The sequence below is a fragment of the Zophobas morio genome, unplaced genomic scaffold (genome assembly GCF_036711695.1).
Source record: "Zophobas morio isolate AGI-343-1 ecotype UQ-CSIRO unplaced genomic scaffold, CSIRO_AGI_Zmor_V1 ptg000024l, whole genome shotgun sequence".
NCBI classification, from domain to species: domain Eukaryota; kingdom Metazoa; phylum Arthropoda; class Insecta; order Coleoptera; family Tenebrionidae; genus Zophobas; species Zophobas morio.
Genome location: NW_026972129.1, coordinates 13,223,312 through 13,242,123, shown reverse-complemented (window position 1 = coordinate 13,242,123; position 18,812 = coordinate 13,223,312). Strand labels below are relative to the sequence as shown.

Genomic DNA, 18,812 nt, shown 5'->3' with positions numbered 1-18,812 from the left:
ATTTTGTTTGTGGTAGGTGCTAATAAATGTCTCTATAATAAAAATAAAATACCTATTTCAAAAGGTTAAACAAAGCAGTGCAAATGATTTGGAAAATTCCAAAAATGGTTGATGGCCAGTTTGTTTACGCAGAATGTCAACTTTTTAAATGTGAATCATTAAATTTCCATGAACGAGAAGAACTTGACGGCCGTGAACCTTCACCTTATTACTTTATAATGCAGTATTAAGAAAGGAAAAAAAAAAGAAAATGCAAAAGTAATCAAAATATTGTATTTAAAAAATAAAAAATATTTATAATTATAATTTCACAAATATGGAAAGGACTCACTGGCCATACAACACTAAAAAGTTCAAGAAACTAACCATGTTATGGCACAAAGAGAGAGGAAATTGAAGAAGAACATAGTGCAATATATTACAAAGGTGCGGTTATTTACAACAAATTTATTCACACTGAAGTACACACAATTTAAATTAAATTCAAAAATACAACAACATACATATTTACATACATAACATCTCAATAATACTATTCATTATTTATAATTACTCTAATTACTACTTTCTGTTTTAAGTATTTGGAGAGTGACTTTAGGTACACCATTGTCATATTTCATGTCAAAGTCTGACGGATGTATTAATTTTCGCGACATTTCGACTTGAATTGGCACAATTTTTATAATGTCTTTATTAGTCTTTGGAGTGACTTCCACTACTTCCGCTCTCATTGTAATGTAGTCTCCTTTTGGAACCCTAACTGGTACAATTTGACTCTCGTCTTTTGTTTCTCTATCTTGATCAAGAACTCTAACATTAATGTACCGCGAATTACCAGTTTCCAGTATTTCATCATCACTTGAAGGCTTCAGCAAATTTACATTAATGTTATTCAGTTTTTGGGGAGTGTCGGTTTGAAATAAAGCCTCAAGAGATATTGTTGATGCCTCTGTACTGTAGTAAGGCCGTGGTGTAATTATGTTAATATTTGATCTTCCATCGATAATTTCGGCATTACTTTTCTCATCTGTTTTCATATCTTTGCTGCTATAATCTATAACCTGGCTTCCTCCGTAAATTTCGAATTTGCGGTCTTGTCGTTCACCTGATATTTCTGCGAGGTTTGTGAATCCGTGCAGTCCAATTTTAACTTGGTCGTTCGGAATTTCTTTAACTGTTGCAATTTCAGGGGCAATTATTTCAAAATTTTTGGTGGTACTGGTGTCAGCAGTTTCAGACGTCGTTTCTGATATTTCGTTTTCTTCAGGACTTGGATTACCATCAACAACTTTAACTACTGTAACCCTGTTAATAACACCAATTTTGTCAATAACTTTGTTGTCCTTTTGTACGTCTGTATTATTCATTTCATGTACTTCTACTATTCTGTTCACTTCTATTAATTTTTCTACCTTTGTAGAATCTGTGACATTTTCGACTGTAGACAACGTTGTTGCCTCAGTTGTAGTAGTTCCTTTATCAGAAACTAGTTCCGTTTCTGCAAAAATATGATGCAAAGTGGTCAAAAATTCAGTGGTTTCGGCAACCGGCGCAGGTTTTGTAACAGACTCAGAAGTGTCAGGTGTTGTTGTAATAGAAACTGCCTTAGTCGTACTTTCAGTTGTTGCTGTTAGATCATACGCCGTACTTTCAGTTGTTGCTGTTAAATCAGCTTTCGCACTTTCAGTTGTTGCTGTTAGATTAGATTTTTCTTCAGTTACGTTTACGTTATGTTGTGCAGGTCCGGCAAATGGAGTGTTCATTTTACGTTTCTTAGAAAACAAATTTTTATTCCTATTTTTCACAGCTTCCGTATCAATGTCACTTAAATCTTCAGCAACTTTAGAAGTTTCGGTTGTTTTCCTGAAAGTATGTCCTTCTGGTCTGTTGCTCACTCTTGGTTTACTCTTTGTAGTGTAAGTTTTAGGTGTATAACTACTCGGCGTTCTTGGTGTGTAAATTTGTTCTTGAATTTCTTCCTCTTCGTCGTCTTCGACATCTTCTACTTCTTCGTCCAATTCATCTTCTGGTTCTTCGATTTCCTCCTTAGTTACAAATCTGTTTCTTTCGGTGGTACTATAATTATAGAGGAATCTATTTTTCAGTGGTGAAGTTGGAGTCGTAGATCTCGAACTCGGAGTGACAAATCTAGATTTTGTCGTTTGACCTCTGTTCCTTTGATTAAATCTACGTGACGGTCTGCTAGGGTTAATAGTACTTTCAGTTGATGCTAATCGCTTCGGAACGTTATATCTTGGTCGATTCTGAAGCGACCGCAGTGTACTTTTAGAATGATAAACCGGAGTAGTTTCAGGGGTTGTTGTATCGGTACTACTGGTGCTTGTATCCTTGTAATTTATAGTTGTTTCATTCAGTTCATTTTCATTTGATAAGACGGTATTTCTTGAGAGATCGCTTAGAGTACTTTCAGTTGTTGTGCTGTCTATACTGTCTGTACTCAGGTCGTTGTAATTAATAGTTGTTTCATTTTCGTGAATTTCCGCTGAAGGCAAAGTACTCTTTAACAGAGACGTTTGAGTACTTTCTGTTGTAGTACCATTCGTGCTAACGGTGCTAGTGTCACTGAAATTTATAGTTGATTCCTCTGTAATCTCTTCAGTGAAATTTTTAGTTGTACTAATTTCAGATATCTTTAATGTTGTTACTTCTGGTACTACCGTTTCACCATTAGTTACGTGAAATTCTGAAGTTTCATTTATTTGATCGTCAGAAGATGTTGTTATATTTATAAAAGCTTCATATTCTTTTGTGACTGGAGAAATTGCAATAGTAGACTCTGTTGTGAAATTCGATTCGTTTTCCTTGTTCTCAATGTTGTCAGTGTTATTATAAGTTTCCTGACCGTCTTCTGCAACTAACGTTGTAATTTCTACAGCCTGAGTGGAATTTTCGTCTTCAGTTGATGTTACAATTCCAGATTCAGTCGTAGTGTTATAAAAACTGTCTGTGGTACTGTTTGTTTCCACAGTTTCTACAGATGAATTTTCTACTGTCGACTCTGTTCTGTTTTCGTGTCCAACGGTCAAGTACCTATTACGACTGAAACTCTTTGGAACGAATTTTCTCTCCGGTTTTTTATTGTCAGTCTCTGGATTATCTTCTGTATCAATATGTATTTTAGATGGACGAAGCGTACTTCGAGAAAATGACTTATACTTAGGTTTATTAGCTGAAATTGTTCGTAATGGATTTTGGGTAGTTAGTTTCGGTCGTACAAACGCAGGTCTATTTTTTTGTCTACTCAGAATTGGATTAATATAATTCCTAACAGTGGTAGTCGTTGTAATGTTTTGTTCTCCTTCGTCGTCACTAATTTCTAAATTTTCTCCATCTGCTCCTTCGTCTCGTTTATCTTGTTCTTCACTTTGATCTGTAGTTTCTTCAGTAACTGTATCTTCAGTTGGTTGTACTTGGTCTGAAGTTATTTCTTCGTTATTCTCTTTTTCTACTTTAATTATTGGTTCAGTATCTTGAGATTTGTTTGTCTGAGTATCTGAGACCTCCGTAAAATTAGTAATGGACACAGTACTGACTTCTGCTACATTTTGTTCAGTAGTGGGTCTTAAAATACGAATTTTAATTACGTCCTCGTCTGCGTCTTCATTATGTTCCGTCGTGGCAAGACTAGGATGCAAGATTCTGTATTTCTGAGAATTTGTATTTTCTTCAACGTCTGCTTCTTCTTCTTCTTCTTCTTCTATTACGTCATCATCGTCGTCATGGAAAGTTGTTGGTCTGTATATTCTATACTTAGGTCGAGTTTGAATAGGAACGTCTTCTTCATCATCCTCTTCTTCTTCAACGTCATGCTCGCTATATTGTTCTGTTGTCGAAGTAGTACCTCGACTTAAGATATTGTATTTGGATCTGTCAATGGTGCGATAAGATGTGGTGTCTGTATCAGGCGATTTGGTGGTTGTTCTGCTAAAGGTTTTGTACTTAGTTCTGTCAAAACTTGAAACCTTTTCCTCTTTGTCACTTTCATCACTTTCTTCCTGTCTATCGTCTTCCAAACGTGGTGTAGTAGTTCGTGCTATAGTCGCGTATTTCGATTTAAACGGTTTAAATTTAATTTCACTGTCAGTCTTCAAATTACTTTCCAAATGTTTGCTTTCTGTTTTAACTATTGGCGACTCAGCATCTACCGTTTCTAAAGGTGTGTGTGTACTTACGTGCGGTATGAAAGGTCTTCCTCGAATAAATAGTGGTTTATCTGTTGCTGTTGCTGATTCTGTAATGGATACAGGTGACTCGGTAGTCGGTCGTAATCGTCGAATAATTTTTCTTTTACGACCTGCTGTACTAGCTTCAATTGATTCTGTAGTAGTACTGGTACTTAAAATTGTCGATTCTGTTGGTGTCAGTTTTCTTATAATTTTTCTTGTTCTGATTACAATGTTAGGTTCGGTCGTTGGTTTTTCATCATCCACTTTATTTCTGATTCTTTTTAAGATCTTCTTTCTTACTTTTTTACCATCTTCCGAATTAAGAACGTTGTGATTGTTAACATTACTGTTTTCTCTTATGTTGGATTCCGATAATCTAATGTTCTCCCCTTCTTCAGCGCTAACATCATCAGAAGTTTCGTTTTGTTCATCGTCTTCTTTCGGTAATTGTGTTGTTGTTTTCTGTGCGCTTTCTGTAGTTGAGAGTTTAGTTGTTTCTTCAGGTGTAGTTGTAGTTGTAGTTGTTGTCGTGGTTGTAGTTGTAGTGGTGCTAGGTCGAGTAAAGCGTCTGTTAAATAGCGAGTTGGAGGATGCATTTTCTATAAGATTTTCTGTTTCAGTTGCGGGTGTAGTAGAACTCGGGCGCACTAAACGTTTTTTAAAGCTAATTTGATTACGAGTGTCATCGTCTTTCTGTGACTGTAGTTTAGAACCAACTGTAGGTCTTAACCTTCTAATTATTTTTCTGTTTCGTAATGTTGCTCTTGTGGTTTCTTCAGTAGTAGATGTTATTGACAAATTAGGTGGAGTTCTAGTGAATGGACGAATTCTGTGCGTGGTGTCTGAGCTTGAATTAATTTGATCTTCTATTGCATGCTCATTCTTAGTAGCAATAACTCGTCTACTTTTTCCGAAAGTGGTACCGTCTAGTAATTTTCTGGCTAAAGGTAATGTCCTTGAACCAGTTTTTAGACTCTCTTCTGGTTTCTCAGTGGTAGTTGTCGTTGTTGTAGCAGTCGATGGTCGTATTCTTCTCGACCTTGATGGATTCGAAAATCTGTTCAGATCTTTCAATGTCCCAAAGTCAACAGCAGTTAAAGAAGACAAATCGGCGATTTCAGAAGGCCTGAAAGTTCTATTCAAATCGTATTCGTCAACGCTGTCCAAAAACTGTTCAGTAGTTGTAGAAAATCTTTTTCTGGCACGAACAGAAGGTTTAATTGTGACTCTTGTAGTTTGTTGCTCTAACAGACTTGCGGTAGTTTGTTTATATCTAGAAGGTGCTCTAGTTCTAAAGGGTGTCGGTTTTTCCGTTGTGAGAGTGGTTGTGCTAATTATATCGGTTTGCGTTTTCGGAAGTTTCTGTTTTAGACGTAGTTTATAATTTGGATCACTCACCTTTGTAACTCGTGTAGATGATTCAGTTACCGGTTTTAGACTTGATGTTGGACCACTAGTACTTAAAGAGAACGGACGTGGTTCTAAAAGTTGAGGAGTTTGCGTCTGATAAACTCCTTCACCGATACTGTCAGTAGAATCGGGTATATTAGAATCGAGTTTTGAGAGATTTGGTGTTCGATTCGTCGAACTAAGGCTAGCAGTAGTTTTTATAGTTAAGCTCTCGGGAGATGTTATTAGTATTTGTTCAAGAATAATTGGATTTTCTGTTCCAGATATAGTTGTGGCATCTTCAGCTGAATTTCCTGTTGTGGAACTGGTCCGTGACAACGAACTAAAATATTGTAATATGAAAACTAGATCATACAACGCTGTATAATAGTTACTTTGTAGTTGAACCGTTGCTGGGTGTTTCTTCAGGTTGCAGAGGTGTCTCGGTAGTAGATCCACGTTTGATAATTTTGTATCTACAATTTAAATTTTGTTAGAACGGTGGAAATTTCGTAATGTGCACAAATACTAACTTCTCTTCGGATCCGGGGGATGCTATTGTGGTAATTCTAGTTTTAGTTTTTTCGGAAACATCTTGGACGCTAGGAGAAGTAGTTCCCCTTTTTCTGGATCTACAAAACTTGTTATCTGAAAGAAGCTAGTATTTTTTGGAAAACTTACGATATAGTCGTTGTATTTTCCTCCGTTGAAGGTTCCGTTGTTGTCGATCCTCGTCTGAGAATTTTGTACCTGTAAATGTTAACGTGTAAAAATAAAATAATTAATTGACAATAAACGTACTTAGATTTTGAGTCAGTTTTTTCGGTGGACGAAGACACAACTTCACTAGCAGTTGTTGTACCTCTTCTTTTTCCGTCAGATACTTCCTCTTGAGTGCTAGGAGTGGTTGTTCCTCTCTTTTTGCCATTTAAAGAGTCATCTGCTGTATCGCTCTCAGTTGTAGATGTTCCTCTTCTAATTATTGTGTATCTAAAAAATACATTAAAATGCTGTTTGTATAAAATTGTCAGATTTACTTTGAAGTGGAGGTTTCTTCAGTAGTCGATGGCCTCTGTCTGCGAATGTTAACATACTGAGGTGTAGAGCTTTTCCTCTTAACGGGTTCTTCTTGGTCTTCGTCATCTTCGGCGTTTTCATCGTCGTCTTCTCCCAAAATTTTATTTCTGTTAATTTGTCCCCTACAAACAGTTTCAGTTTAGAAGAACGTATTTTTGTTTACTTTTTTTTGTAATTACTTTGAATCTTCCCCAGACGATTCGGTTGTGGTACTAACTCTTCCACGCCTGATGTTAACGTATTCTGGTTGTTTTTTTGTATATTTTCTTGAAGTTTTAACTTCCTTCTCTTCTTCTTCTTCTTCTTCTTCCTCTTCTTCCTCATCAGCCTTATCGTTGTCACTCTTTTGTGTCCTGTAGATGATTAATTTTAAGATTTGACAATTTTCTAATTGTTAGACACTACCTTTGTCTATTAATCGTTGTATATTGTAGTTTACCCCGATCTTGCTTTTTCTTTTCTTCACTCTTTTGAATCCCTTCGTTTTGTGGCCCTCTGCTGTTGCGGTTCAAGAAACTGTATCTGTCAATTAAGTTCATAATTTTTGCTAATTTTTATGAATGCATGACTTACGAATTTTTTCTTTCTCCGTTTTTATTTTTCGCTTTCCCCAACACTCTTTCAACTAGAGATTTACTAATAGAAGATGGCGTTGTAGCATCCGGATGTGAAACTGACGCACTTCCATCTTCGTGTATTTTTAGTTGCTTTTCTAGTTCTTCAATACCTCCAGCTTTTTTTATAAGATCTAGCAGTTCTTTGATAACTCTCGGATCTTCTTCTGAGTTTTTGTTATCTTCTTCTTCTTCCTCTTCATCTTCATATTCGTATTCATCCTAAGAAAATTTACGGTAAAAACTGATACAACAAAAAATATAATTATTTACCTCATAAGGTTCCGTTGTGGTTGACGTTCGGAAAAGTGTAGTTCGACTTATGGCTGCGGTTATTCTGGGTGGTACTCGTACAGTTGTGGTTGCAGTTGTTTTAGAAGTACTGGCCTCTGTTGTAGTTGTTGTTGTCGATGTTTTTGACAATTTTTTATTACACAGAACATTTCTTGTGTAGTCACACGAATCGGCAGCTTTATTGAAATATAAACCTGCGGGGCAAGTAAACTGATGAGCTATAATTCCTAGCTCTCCAGGGCCACTCAAACACCAGTAATACTTTTTGCAGTCCTTGGGGTGTGGGTAGAAACCTTCATCCTCGCATTTGAATTCTAAAAAAAAATTTTGCTTTGATCGTTTCGATTTACATATATTATAAACATGTGCGTACAAATGAGGAAATAATGAAAATAATAATTATCATTACTAACCTCCGCCCATATCGGGAGTTGGGGGTGGGGCAGGCGTTGTATAACTGGGCGTAACCAATTCCAAACTACTATAAACGGGACCTTCTGTGGTGCTCCTTGATTCCTTCCTACGTATTTTTGGTCGGCTATTGGAACTGCTACTGTCCGATTTACTCTTGACTCTATTTCTTCGTCGAGAACCTCCACTATTCGAAACTTTCTTTTCAGTATCTTCACTTTTGGCACTTGATGATTTAGATGAAGATTGAGTTCTCGTTCTTGTCTTTGATTTTACCGGTTTGGCGGGCGGTGAAACCAAATTCTCATCAGTTAGACTGCAATAAATCTATTAGAATCCCCTCTCGAAATGGAAAGTTTCAATTTACCCATAAGCTGAGATGAGTGCTTCTTTGGCCGCCTCGATAATAGGGTACGGTTTCCCGTGGCAATTACCTCGAAAATCATCATTGTCAATGGACCAGAACATAATACCTCCGAGATTATTTTCTGCAACATAGGCAGCTTTTTTTCGTGCAATATCATCATCATCGTAGCCAACCCACTGATTATCTTTAAAAGCGTAAGGACCCATTGCGTCAGGGTTAGGTTGTACTACCTCCCAGTCTTGAGATTTGATGTATTCGCAGATCTAGAACATGCGTGGTTAATAATTTGGTCGTTTGTTAAAAATTTAGGGCAACCTCATAATAAGCTAAGTAGCCATTTTCCCTTGTCGCATCTCCCATATCTCCTGGCCCGTCGGCTGGGGCTCCAATTTCATTAGCATCAGGGTTAAAAAGCGTGTAGGATCGACCGTAAGTTGGAATTCCAAGGACGAGTTTGTTAGGATCGGCACCTTCTTTTAGATAGTGTTTGATTGTATAATCCTGCAATGTTAAGCGTTGAAGGCGGCACATGAGAGGATTATAGAGAAAGGCGCTGCTATTTTATATCTATTGTCGATACGGGAATTTTTACAGAAAATTTGTGCCACGAAGACAGTGTCTGTGGCAAAAATCCTTTCTAAAGACATAATTCTATTTTCAATTATAAACTATGTAATGCTATTACGCAATAAATAGTTCTACTGTGACTCCACCTCAAATTTAAAACAGTAGAATACATATTAATGTAATTAGGAATTTGTCCAACAAAAAACAAAAACATTTTGATGACAGCTGCTGTAAGTTGGAATAGCGAAACGTTTAGGTTTCGGTCAAATGATGAAAGTAATGACGAAAATATTGCATGGTTGTGAACAACATAAGTTTCAGCACATTTTGAAAATTCATTAAACGTAATTTTTAAAGCTTATCTAAATTTAAATCAGAACCACATTTATACTGAAAAAATATGCGCACAACAAGAACACTTTCCAAAGGAAAAAACGACAATTACGTCAGAAATACATTCTTGTATGCAATTATCATGGTAATCGTTATTCAAGTGTGATCTTTAAAAACTGAATTTGAGTCCTGGCCACGAGGAACTCTAGGAAAACAGTCTGTTTCTTGACAGAGTACAAAATATATAAAGTATGTTCATCGTATTTTTTTTTTTAGTTTTATAATATCATTGGAAGAAGTATTTTTATAAAGTTCAGTACACAATTATATTCATATTTGCTGTTGGAGACGTTGTATACCTATCTTAAAATCTCAAAATCATGGGACACAAAAAGTACTATAAATCGTTTTCAAAATATGTCCTTATTTACAAGTTCATGTTTTTAGAAACTACATTCTGAAAAGACTGGTATTAAATGTTATGATTCCAAATTTTAAAAAATAAAGTATTGTTCCACTAATAGTTAATTAATGTTTGCAGATCTTAAACAGTAAAGGTCAGTTTAATTGTACTTTAATATTTAACTAGCATCTGAAAAACCAGTTTTTAATCGTTTCAAAATTAATCAATGTTTTTTTTTTGTTTAATGTTGTCTGCATTTTTAATTTCATAAAGGAACTTGACAATGAATTACGGAAAGATGATTAGTTCTTCACTTTATTTTATTTTACTTATAACATCACCTACCGGCATCTGTATGAAATTTTGTTATTTATTAGCTATTACATTCTCAGATACTTCCACAATAGTTATTTTTTGTATACGCTCCCAAAAAGTTACCATGGCAAATATTTGCTTTGGTCAACCTGTTACTACGGTGAGGGTGGCACCCTACTATGTATTTTCTTGAAATATTTGCTTTGGTCACATCAGTCGTATTAAGAGATTTGTTGAGGAGTTTTGGGAGCTTTAACAAAAAAACATTGTTTGTGACACGTACCTAAAACGTTTTATGGGACTCATTTACAAACAGTCCGGAATAGCAAATGAGTTCCAAAAAACGTTCTAGGTACGTGTCACAAACAAAATTTTTTTGTTAAAGCTCCTAAAAACACCTCAACAAATCCCTTTATACGACTAATGTGACCAAAGCAAATATTTCTCGAAAATACATGGTGGGCTAAATATGACTAAATCATCCGAAATGATCATCAATACTTGACAGGTAACTTTTTGGAATTGAGTCCGAAAAAGACTTATTTTACGAACACTTTTGAGTCCGTAAAATAGCTGTTTTTGGGAGCGTGTACAAAAAAACGTATTTTCAAAAGTAAAGAATTTTTTTCTATCGTGAGTTTTCAAGTAGTCTGCTTAGCGTCAAAAATCTTATTCTTCGAAATAACTTTTGAAAAAAAAATGTATCTCTTTAATTTTGAGTCAAAATTTGTAAGATCGTATTTTGCTAATTGAGACAATGAATGTATTATTTGAGAAACTGTTCAAGTTTAGAAGTAAAACTCTTATCTGTTACTTTTTCTTTAAAATAATTCCAAAATATAATCTACAACTTTGCCGCTGGATTTAAAAAAAAATAAATTGGAATATGATATTACAGTAAAAATCACATTCCTACTTACTAAAGTCAGTAATATTTGATTATATTGCTCTTAAAAACAAAAAATATTAAGTAATTCCAAAAAAACGTTTTTGTGAAACCAGCGGTAAGTGGTTTTGAGATTAACTTTTTTGTTATTGTGGAGGAAAAGTCCTGCAGATTTGATAAAAACCAAAGTGCTACTTTGTTCCTCTACTAAGAAAAAAATTGGCACCATCATGTTTCATAACAATATTCAATAAAAGTGGAGTTCAAATAATTTCGGCTTTTTTATTTAAAAAAATGTTGGTCAAAAACACAAGGCCAAGGACGCAAAAGTACATTTTCGACATCTGAGTACAAAAAAGTGACAATTCAATTAAAAAAAGTGACAAGTGGGTTCAAAAAAGGAATTTTGACATTTCAGCACAAAAATGTGACACTGCATCGATATAACTGGAGATGGAAAACTACCAGATTTGTAATGGTCGACTAAAAAAATCATTTTTGGTGAAACCTAATAAGTAATGGATTGAAAAAAAACTCCTCTATTAGGTCATTCAATATATTTTTCAAATAATATTGTTGGTAATACCAAGGCGTTCTTTGTTCACTTTGACAGTTACGGTCAAATAACCACCAAATAAGTAGTATCATTATTTTAAAAATAAATTGCACGGCCTACTAGAGAAGATTTTTTTTGAACATATGGTATTTGGTTTTGGGGCTCACCTGCCATTCTAACATAATTCTTGATTTTTTTCAAAGAAACTTTTGGAAATATTTACAATTTAAAGTTTGTATTTTCTTAATAAACCAAAAATTCTGTCGAGTTTTAAAGGGTTAATTAAAAGTCTAGGGACAGTCAGTTATCTTGGTTACTTTCAAGGCGATTTTTAAAAATTGACTTCAGTTTGTGGTACAAAATAAACAATTTTGAACTTAGGATTTAACTGGAAATGACGTTATCTCAACATTTTTAAATAAAACACCTGTAGAGTTTTAAATTGTCAAAAAATAAGGGTTTATATAAACATTTATAAAAATTAACACAAAATCAAGGCAACTTTGAAAGCAGAGATAATAGTTATTAATTTAGGTTCTAATAAATGTTCAAAATGTCATCCAGTAATATGTACAATCCTGTATTCAAAACTGTGTCCATTATCATGTTCTATTTTTTTTATTAAATTTTCGTTGCAAATTTTTATAATCAATTTTTTTCTGTATTCAGTATTCAGTAATGGAAAAATGTACAGTGTGTTATATTTAAAAACATTAACTTAGGGTCATTTCCGTTTAAATCAAAGTAAAGTCCTACATAACGTTTCAGTAGTTTGAAACCATATGATTTTCAATAATAATAATCATTAACTGATGATTATGCTTAACTAACTGTTGTAACATTTACAGCTTTAGACAATTTAAAAATTATCTGTATTTGAAATATTCATGAAATTCTTCCTGGAAATGTTTTTAATAATAGATACTCTATTCTTATACCAGAGTGTATTCATATAGATTAATAAAAAATCCAGAATCCAGAATTTTTTCAGACTTTGTTATAAATTTTAATTTTTAAAGCCTTTTTGCAACAGTAGGGAAAAACCTGTAGTTGACTCACAATGAACAAACTATGTTTTATGGTTAATCACTATCGACGGGTAATGAGAAAGACAGTTAAAAATTCAATGCCAATTAAGGAACAATTTTTGTTGATAAGATGTTATTTGTGAAAATTTGAGAAATATTTTTGTAGTGCCATTCTCCATTGAGGAAAATACAAGTTTTAGATTTTTTTTTAATATTTAAGGGGAAATTTCATACTCATTCTGGAAACTGTAAGTGCAATTTTTTCAAAAATATGCAGGTAACAGAAAACTAAGTATTGTGCTCAATTTCATTTGGTACTTATTTGTTACCCTAGCACAAAAAAAATTGGTGAACAAAAATATCCTACAAAATAAATTTTCTGTGTAAATTTTTAAACAATCGTTACACATAAAGTTTCATGTTTTTTAATAAACGAGTATACTTCAATATACTATAAAGTAATCAAGTTTAATTTGTTTTTTAGTAGTAGTACTTGAATATACTTTTTTAATTTTATTTTATTTTTATAAATGTAACAATTGAGTAGAATTAGGTACTACAGCAGTGTTGTAGCTCTCGAATCTACAAACAACAGCGACGCGACAGAAGAAATGAATATTTTAGAGCCAATTCATCCAGAGCAATCTTAAAATTCTTATAATTCAGACCCTGTTGAAAATGATTTAAAAGGTCTTTCCTTGGAAACTGTTTTTATATTACCGCAGAAATGAGAGTAGAACTTAAGGCTAAACTTATTTTAATGTACTTACAATGTTAAGTTCAGTGTCGTAATTATACTCTGAAGGTTCTTCCAAAGAATACAGTGGAGCATGGTGGTTAACCGCTGGCTCGAAGGCAGAATGGTAATCGTAGCTCAAAATATTCATCCAGTCGAGATATCTGTATAACGTTCGCAACTTAAAAACTGCACACTTCTCTACATTGAGGAAATAATTAGACTTACTTAGTAAGTTTCGGCACATCATATCCTTTGTTGATGTACTCGATTCCGGCAGGAACTGCCATTGTTAGAAGTAACCTCGTCCTTCCCGTTTTTTCGGATTCTCTGTCAAATTCTTCGCGCAGTTCCTAGAATGGTATTTCAACATCAACACGTTGTTACTTAACACGTGAGCTATCGAGAATAGTAATAAAATGGACATGCTTAATAACTATGCTCACAAAGTGCGATGCGATATGGTTTCCGCTTGGTAGGCATAAAATCGGAGGAAATTGATGATTTACAGCTTTTTTAGAGATCGATCGTGAGAACAAACCTGCACAAGTTGGGCGTAGTTGTCCCTGTCTCTTGACTTTCCTCCATCTCGAAAGCTAGGATATTCCCAATCTAGATCTAGTCCGTCGAAGTGGTTTTGTCTCAAGAACTTGATGGCGTTCTTGATCAACTCTTTCCTTCTTTCGGAATTCGCCACCATGGGCGAAAACCGCGAAGAGCCCTCGTTCCATCCACCGATGGCCAGCATAGTCTTTAAATTTTTGTTGTATGTCTTCAGTCCAGTGAATTTTGCGTAACCACCTGCGAAATGGGAAAGTCGGATTTACTTTTGCAATGTTGTTTAATATTACGTTTTCAGATACTTGTATGTTGTGCAGGTCAGATTTACTTGCAAATAGTTTAAAGCTATACGGTTATATAAGTTGTAGACTACTTTCGATCTACTCTGTTTCATTTTGTGGAATTACAGGTTATCGAATTGATAATAAAGATGTTTCACACGAATATTTTTAACAACAAAATGAGTGTTACGCAATTTATAAACAAGTAATTATAAAGTACGTATTTTGAAATTAATTAAGTATGCATTTTACGGTTTCCGCGTTTCGCAGTTACTACTTCATACATTACTACAAAAACTGCTTGAGGGAGATGTTCAATCTTTGTTTACCGCAATAACGTTTATATAACAATTGCATTGTTCCTCGTGCTATATTGTTCTTTATTTTGTTAGCTCTATTGATAGCAGCCTTAAGTACTGATGTAAGACTGCTCTATTTTTAATAAAACTGAAAGTTTTATTAAGACTTTGACATAAACAAATTTTGCATAACAGATTTTCGTAACCTTGTTGACGTACACCTAATCGATTGCTTTTTTTCTGTAAATATGTAAATTTTATTCCGTTTTATTTTATGAGACTACGATTTATTTATAGCTGAATTGGGTATTAACTAATAGTGCGACTAGTTGAAGTATGTTATGTCGAACGAAAATTTCATATGCTAGTATATTATTACTGTTTATGAATGTGGGATAATTGCTAATATAAATCGTTTTTTAATTATAGAAAATATCGCATTTCAAAGGAACGATTTTATTCTCGGAAACTAACGAGAAAATAATGTCACCTAATTAGAAAAGATTAAATTTTCACTTAGTCGAGGAAAACAATTGGATTTCCTTTCAGAGAAAACAGATCCATAAAAGTGGACGTTGGTTTATGAAATTACTATTGTATTGTAAGTTAGAGAAAGGTTTCAATAGTTTTAAGATATTTTGTTTATAATGAGAATTTAAATTACAACTTTCTACCTTTTATCACTAGGTTATTGGTATTATTTTCATTGGAGTAACCTGTACTTTCAAGGTATTTTATCTTGTTTTACTGTCACGGTCACAATTTCATTTAACAAATTAGTCGCTATCCATGAAATGGTTTTAAATGACATGAAAATGTCTTCATTATCATTTTCTATTTTGCGAATTTTACTCTGGAAAATTTATAGACCAAAACACTTTACCACGAAAAAGTTTGGACAAGCAGAATAAGTTTTCATAATTTTAATCGTTTAAAAGTTTCTTGAAATAAAGCACTCGAATATTGTTAGCGATTTTTAGGGTAAGTAGATTGTGAATTAATATATCTTCTTATTTTTTAAATGTTACATTTTACTAAATTTAGCGTGTCATTAAGACAGAATGACATATTTTGGCAATTTTATTACAGAAACATTTCCAGGGCTAATAACTGTATGTACGCAACGGAAAAGCAAACATTTAAGATCAGTCATAAAAACCTAACTTTCTGGAATTTCAAATTAGAGGCATCATATCAGATAAGAGGGTAAAAAATTGATAACAAAAAACTGGTCTAACCGTACCCACTATACTTGCAAGCAGATAATGCAAAAACTAAAACTTTTATTTCGGCCGTTGTAGCCGCAAGATACGAGATACTATTATGCCATAAAAACAGTAATTAAATAAGTTTTGTGTTTAATTAAGAATTAAAGTAGACTCGTTCCATAAGGAATCAAATTTAGTCTCCTACATGACAAGAGAAGAAAATGACCACAATTCGAATGATAACTCGTTTTCAGAGTGCTTATATAAGTCGGCATTACAGTTGTCCTAAATTTTGTATTTTAAATACCATATGACTGCAGGGAATTATATCAATTTCAGTAAAACCGAATATTTTCTTTCCTAGTTCTTTTACAGCAAGCTTTTAATGGGAAAAAATTCTACAGATAGCTCTGAAATATTTGACTAAAATTTATGGATTCTACAGATCTCTAAATTAATCCTACGCTTAGCATTTTTCAGCATACTTTATTTATTACAGAAAATTTCTCTTCTTTCGGATAATACATAAAACGCTAACCAAAATTTGTATAATCATCTTCACCGTATAAATTTTATAAAATAACATAAGCCTATAATAATTGAAGTTTATGAATTTACCTTGATTTTGTTTACTATGTATTTTTTTTTTATATAAGATTTCGTATATTAAAGATGATCTCTAAATACCAATTATTGTACGAAATATGGTGCAGTGGCAAACGAATCTGCAGGGTCTAGGATTGCATCCAATTTTATTCCCTTACACTGTAACTGGTTACTTGTATTGTAGGGTCATTTTACTGTAACCTCACTTGACATGCACCTTGTAAAACTTTGATGACTTAAGCAGCTTAAACCAAAGCACCCTTATAAGTCAAACTGGATATTGTATAACTTAACTCAGTTCACAGCTCCATTATGGCAACAATGGACAGTTTGACTTATAAAGGTGCATTGGCGTAAGCTACTTAAGTCATAAAAGTTTTACAAGGTGTATGTCAACTGAGGCTACTTTAACTGCGTACTAGTAAAATTTTATGACATAATTAGGTTTATTTGGTTGACAATGCCGAATCGGTTTTTCGCATTAGGGTCCTTGTAAACTTGTAAGCCAAGTCGCGTGCCTACAGAATTTTCTGCAGCGGTCTTACCTGTATAATTTATGGTTTTAGAGTACTGTGGGTTGGGTTCCTTGACTAAAGTTGTAAAATATTATTAGTATGTATTTAAAGTGATTTTAGTATATATTTGCAGTTTATACATTTCTCTTTTACATTTTAAGGGTTATTTTAATTTTGTATCTATATTTCTCATGAAATATTTTTTCAAAAAAGTAGGTAAATTATTATCAAACAAGCAGAAACAAGCGTAAATTATGCCCGTCAGCTGTCTCCGCTTTTTGTGGTTTCTTAGAATAATGCATTTGTATCACTGCAAAATCGAATCCTCGAAAGTAAAAAACTATTAATAATCCACTGTATTCTTTGATATTTTGAGTGTATGTTTTTTGAGCGATTTTATTTAGAACTACTTACTTATACACAATAACTCAAAAAAAAATGAATTAGGAAATACGTTTTGTTGATTAAATAAAGAATGGCTCACCCGATTTCCAGAAAATTTGAGAATATAGTACTGCGACTATTAGTACTACACTCTATCTATCCAAATTAATAAAACAACAAAATTTTGTAATGGAAAAGTTTACTTTAACTTATAGAGATTATCATAAAAAAATAAAATTCGCAAAATCAAGGTTTATAAATTTTCGAGAAAGTCGGATACATTGTACCGTATTTCAGGGGTGAGGAAAAATCTGTAGAAATAATCTTCGGCCAATTTTTATATATTTGTGCTTCAGATGGCAATATTTATAATTTGAATAGAGGTGTGCTAGAAATGAATTGATATATAAGTTTCCCAAAGACATAAGTAGATAGTTTATACCGATGACAGACAGACAGACACCTATTTTTCCATGCTCTATAAAGGTTACGAAATGTTGAAAAAACTTGAAAGTAGCAAGTAACCCTTCACTTACGTTCGGGAAGTAAAAAACTTCCCTGAATCGTGTACGTATGTATCGTGTGAACAAAAAGATATATTCTGAGTGATTTTTTTTGGTCTATGAAAATTAAGTTCAATAAACAGAAAAGTGTATTAATTGACGTAGTAAAATGAAGTATTTGTTTATGCAAATTTTGTCGAGTCATAATTGTAAAAGATAAGTACCTACTTAAGCTGTATTTGTCTAAAAATTAAAATTTGGGTAACTCTAATCGATTGAGTGTGCGCTAAGATGGAGTTAAAAAAATTAGTCTAACGTTATTTACACAAAAATTCTTTCACACCTGAAGTCAAATATTCGAACAAAGTCAATGTGTTAAAAAAAATGTCGACGAGGATGAGATTCAAATTTAAACGTGCAGAACTCCAGTTCCTCAAATTCGACACGTCCCACCTGCACCTTACGTGGGCGAGACATCAGCTACAAAAAACACGTGGCAAATGTTGTATAAAACAATTTTGGAAAGTAATTGCGATTAAAAATCAAGGGGGACTCATAAACCACAAATGTAGGAGTACATATATTATTTCAAAAATTTAAGTAATGTTTAATGTACAAAAATTTGAGGTGATATCACCAAGATCAAGTTTTGGAGATTATCTGTCTAATAAAAATCGACACACACGACAGGTAGGCAGACAAACAAATGCCAGCTGACAAGCAGACAAAAACGAGAAACTTATCTTTTTGTACTCTAATCACGGTCATGAAACGTCGAGAAAAAATGAAAGTAGTGATTCGCCGGGCGGATCCTATTACAATACTTCCTTAGCTTACGCTCGAGAAATAAAAAATTGGTTTAAAGTGGTTTTTAATAGGAACAAGTATATCAATTTGAACAGAGTGTAACACTAATAACAACAGCGTTCCCAGAATTTCTGGAAAATGTGATAAGCGGTTTATCATAAAATGTATTGCTTCATTTATTTTGTTTTTAAACATTCTGTAGAAACTATTTTAGAAAAAAAAATGTATGAAAAAGCTGTATATAGAAAAGCATTTGAAATGAGACTGATTTTGCTAAATTTTGAGATGACGTCATATTTTTGGTATTTTATAAAGAAGTTTGACTTAGCGTTGTACCATATGTGTACCATATGTATGATATTCTTAAAATATGTGTCTAAGATTACTTGTCTAATCGCCAACAGACGACAGGCAGACAGACGGAAACGGGATTCCTACTTTTCAATATTGTATAGGCTTTAAAACGTCAAGTAAATATGAAATTA

General features: G+C 33.4%; 1 protein-coding gene across 1 annotated transcript in view; it reads right to left on the bottom strand.

The window, feature by feature from the left end:
• Positions 1 to 323: 323 nt before the first annotated feature.
• LOC135134827 (mucin-2-like) overlaps positions 324 to 18,812 on the bottom strand; it is a 56,463-nt gene continuing 37,974 nt past the window's right edge. Inside the window, exons 5-20 of the mRNA XM_064063664.1 lie at positions 13,705 to 13,964; positions 13,392 to 13,516; positions 13,198 to 13,327; positions 8,655 to 8,840; positions 8,340 to 8,602; positions 7,975 to 8,288; positions 7,541 to 7,875; positions 7,227 to 7,489; positions 7,059 to 7,175; positions 6,833 to 7,006; positions 6,614 to 6,775; positions 6,378 to 6,566; positions 6,258 to 6,326; positions 6,110 to 6,208; positions 5,972 to 6,052; positions 324 to 5,919 (exon numbers count right to left, since the gene is read on the bottom strand). Of these exons, the coding sequence (XP_063919734.1) occupies positions 555 to 5,919; positions 5,972 to 6,052; positions 6,110 to 6,208; positions 6,258 to 6,326; positions 6,378 to 6,566; positions 6,614 to 6,775; positions 6,833 to 7,006; positions 7,059 to 7,175; positions 7,227 to 7,489; positions 7,541 to 7,875; positions 7,975 to 8,288; positions 8,340 to 8,602; positions 8,655 to 8,840; positions 13,198 to 13,327; positions 13,392 to 13,516; positions 13,705 to 13,964 (8,132 nt within the window). The 3' untranslated portion in view covers positions 324 to 554. The remainder of the gene's footprint in view (positions 5,920 to 5,971; positions 6,053 to 6,109; positions 6,209 to 6,257; positions 6,327 to 6,377; positions 6,567 to 6,613; positions 6,776 to 6,832; positions 7,007 to 7,058; positions 7,176 to 7,226; positions 7,490 to 7,540; positions 7,876 to 7,974; positions 8,289 to 8,339; positions 8,603 to 8,654; positions 8,841 to 13,197; positions 13,328 to 13,391; positions 13,517 to 13,704; positions 13,965 to 18,812) is intronic.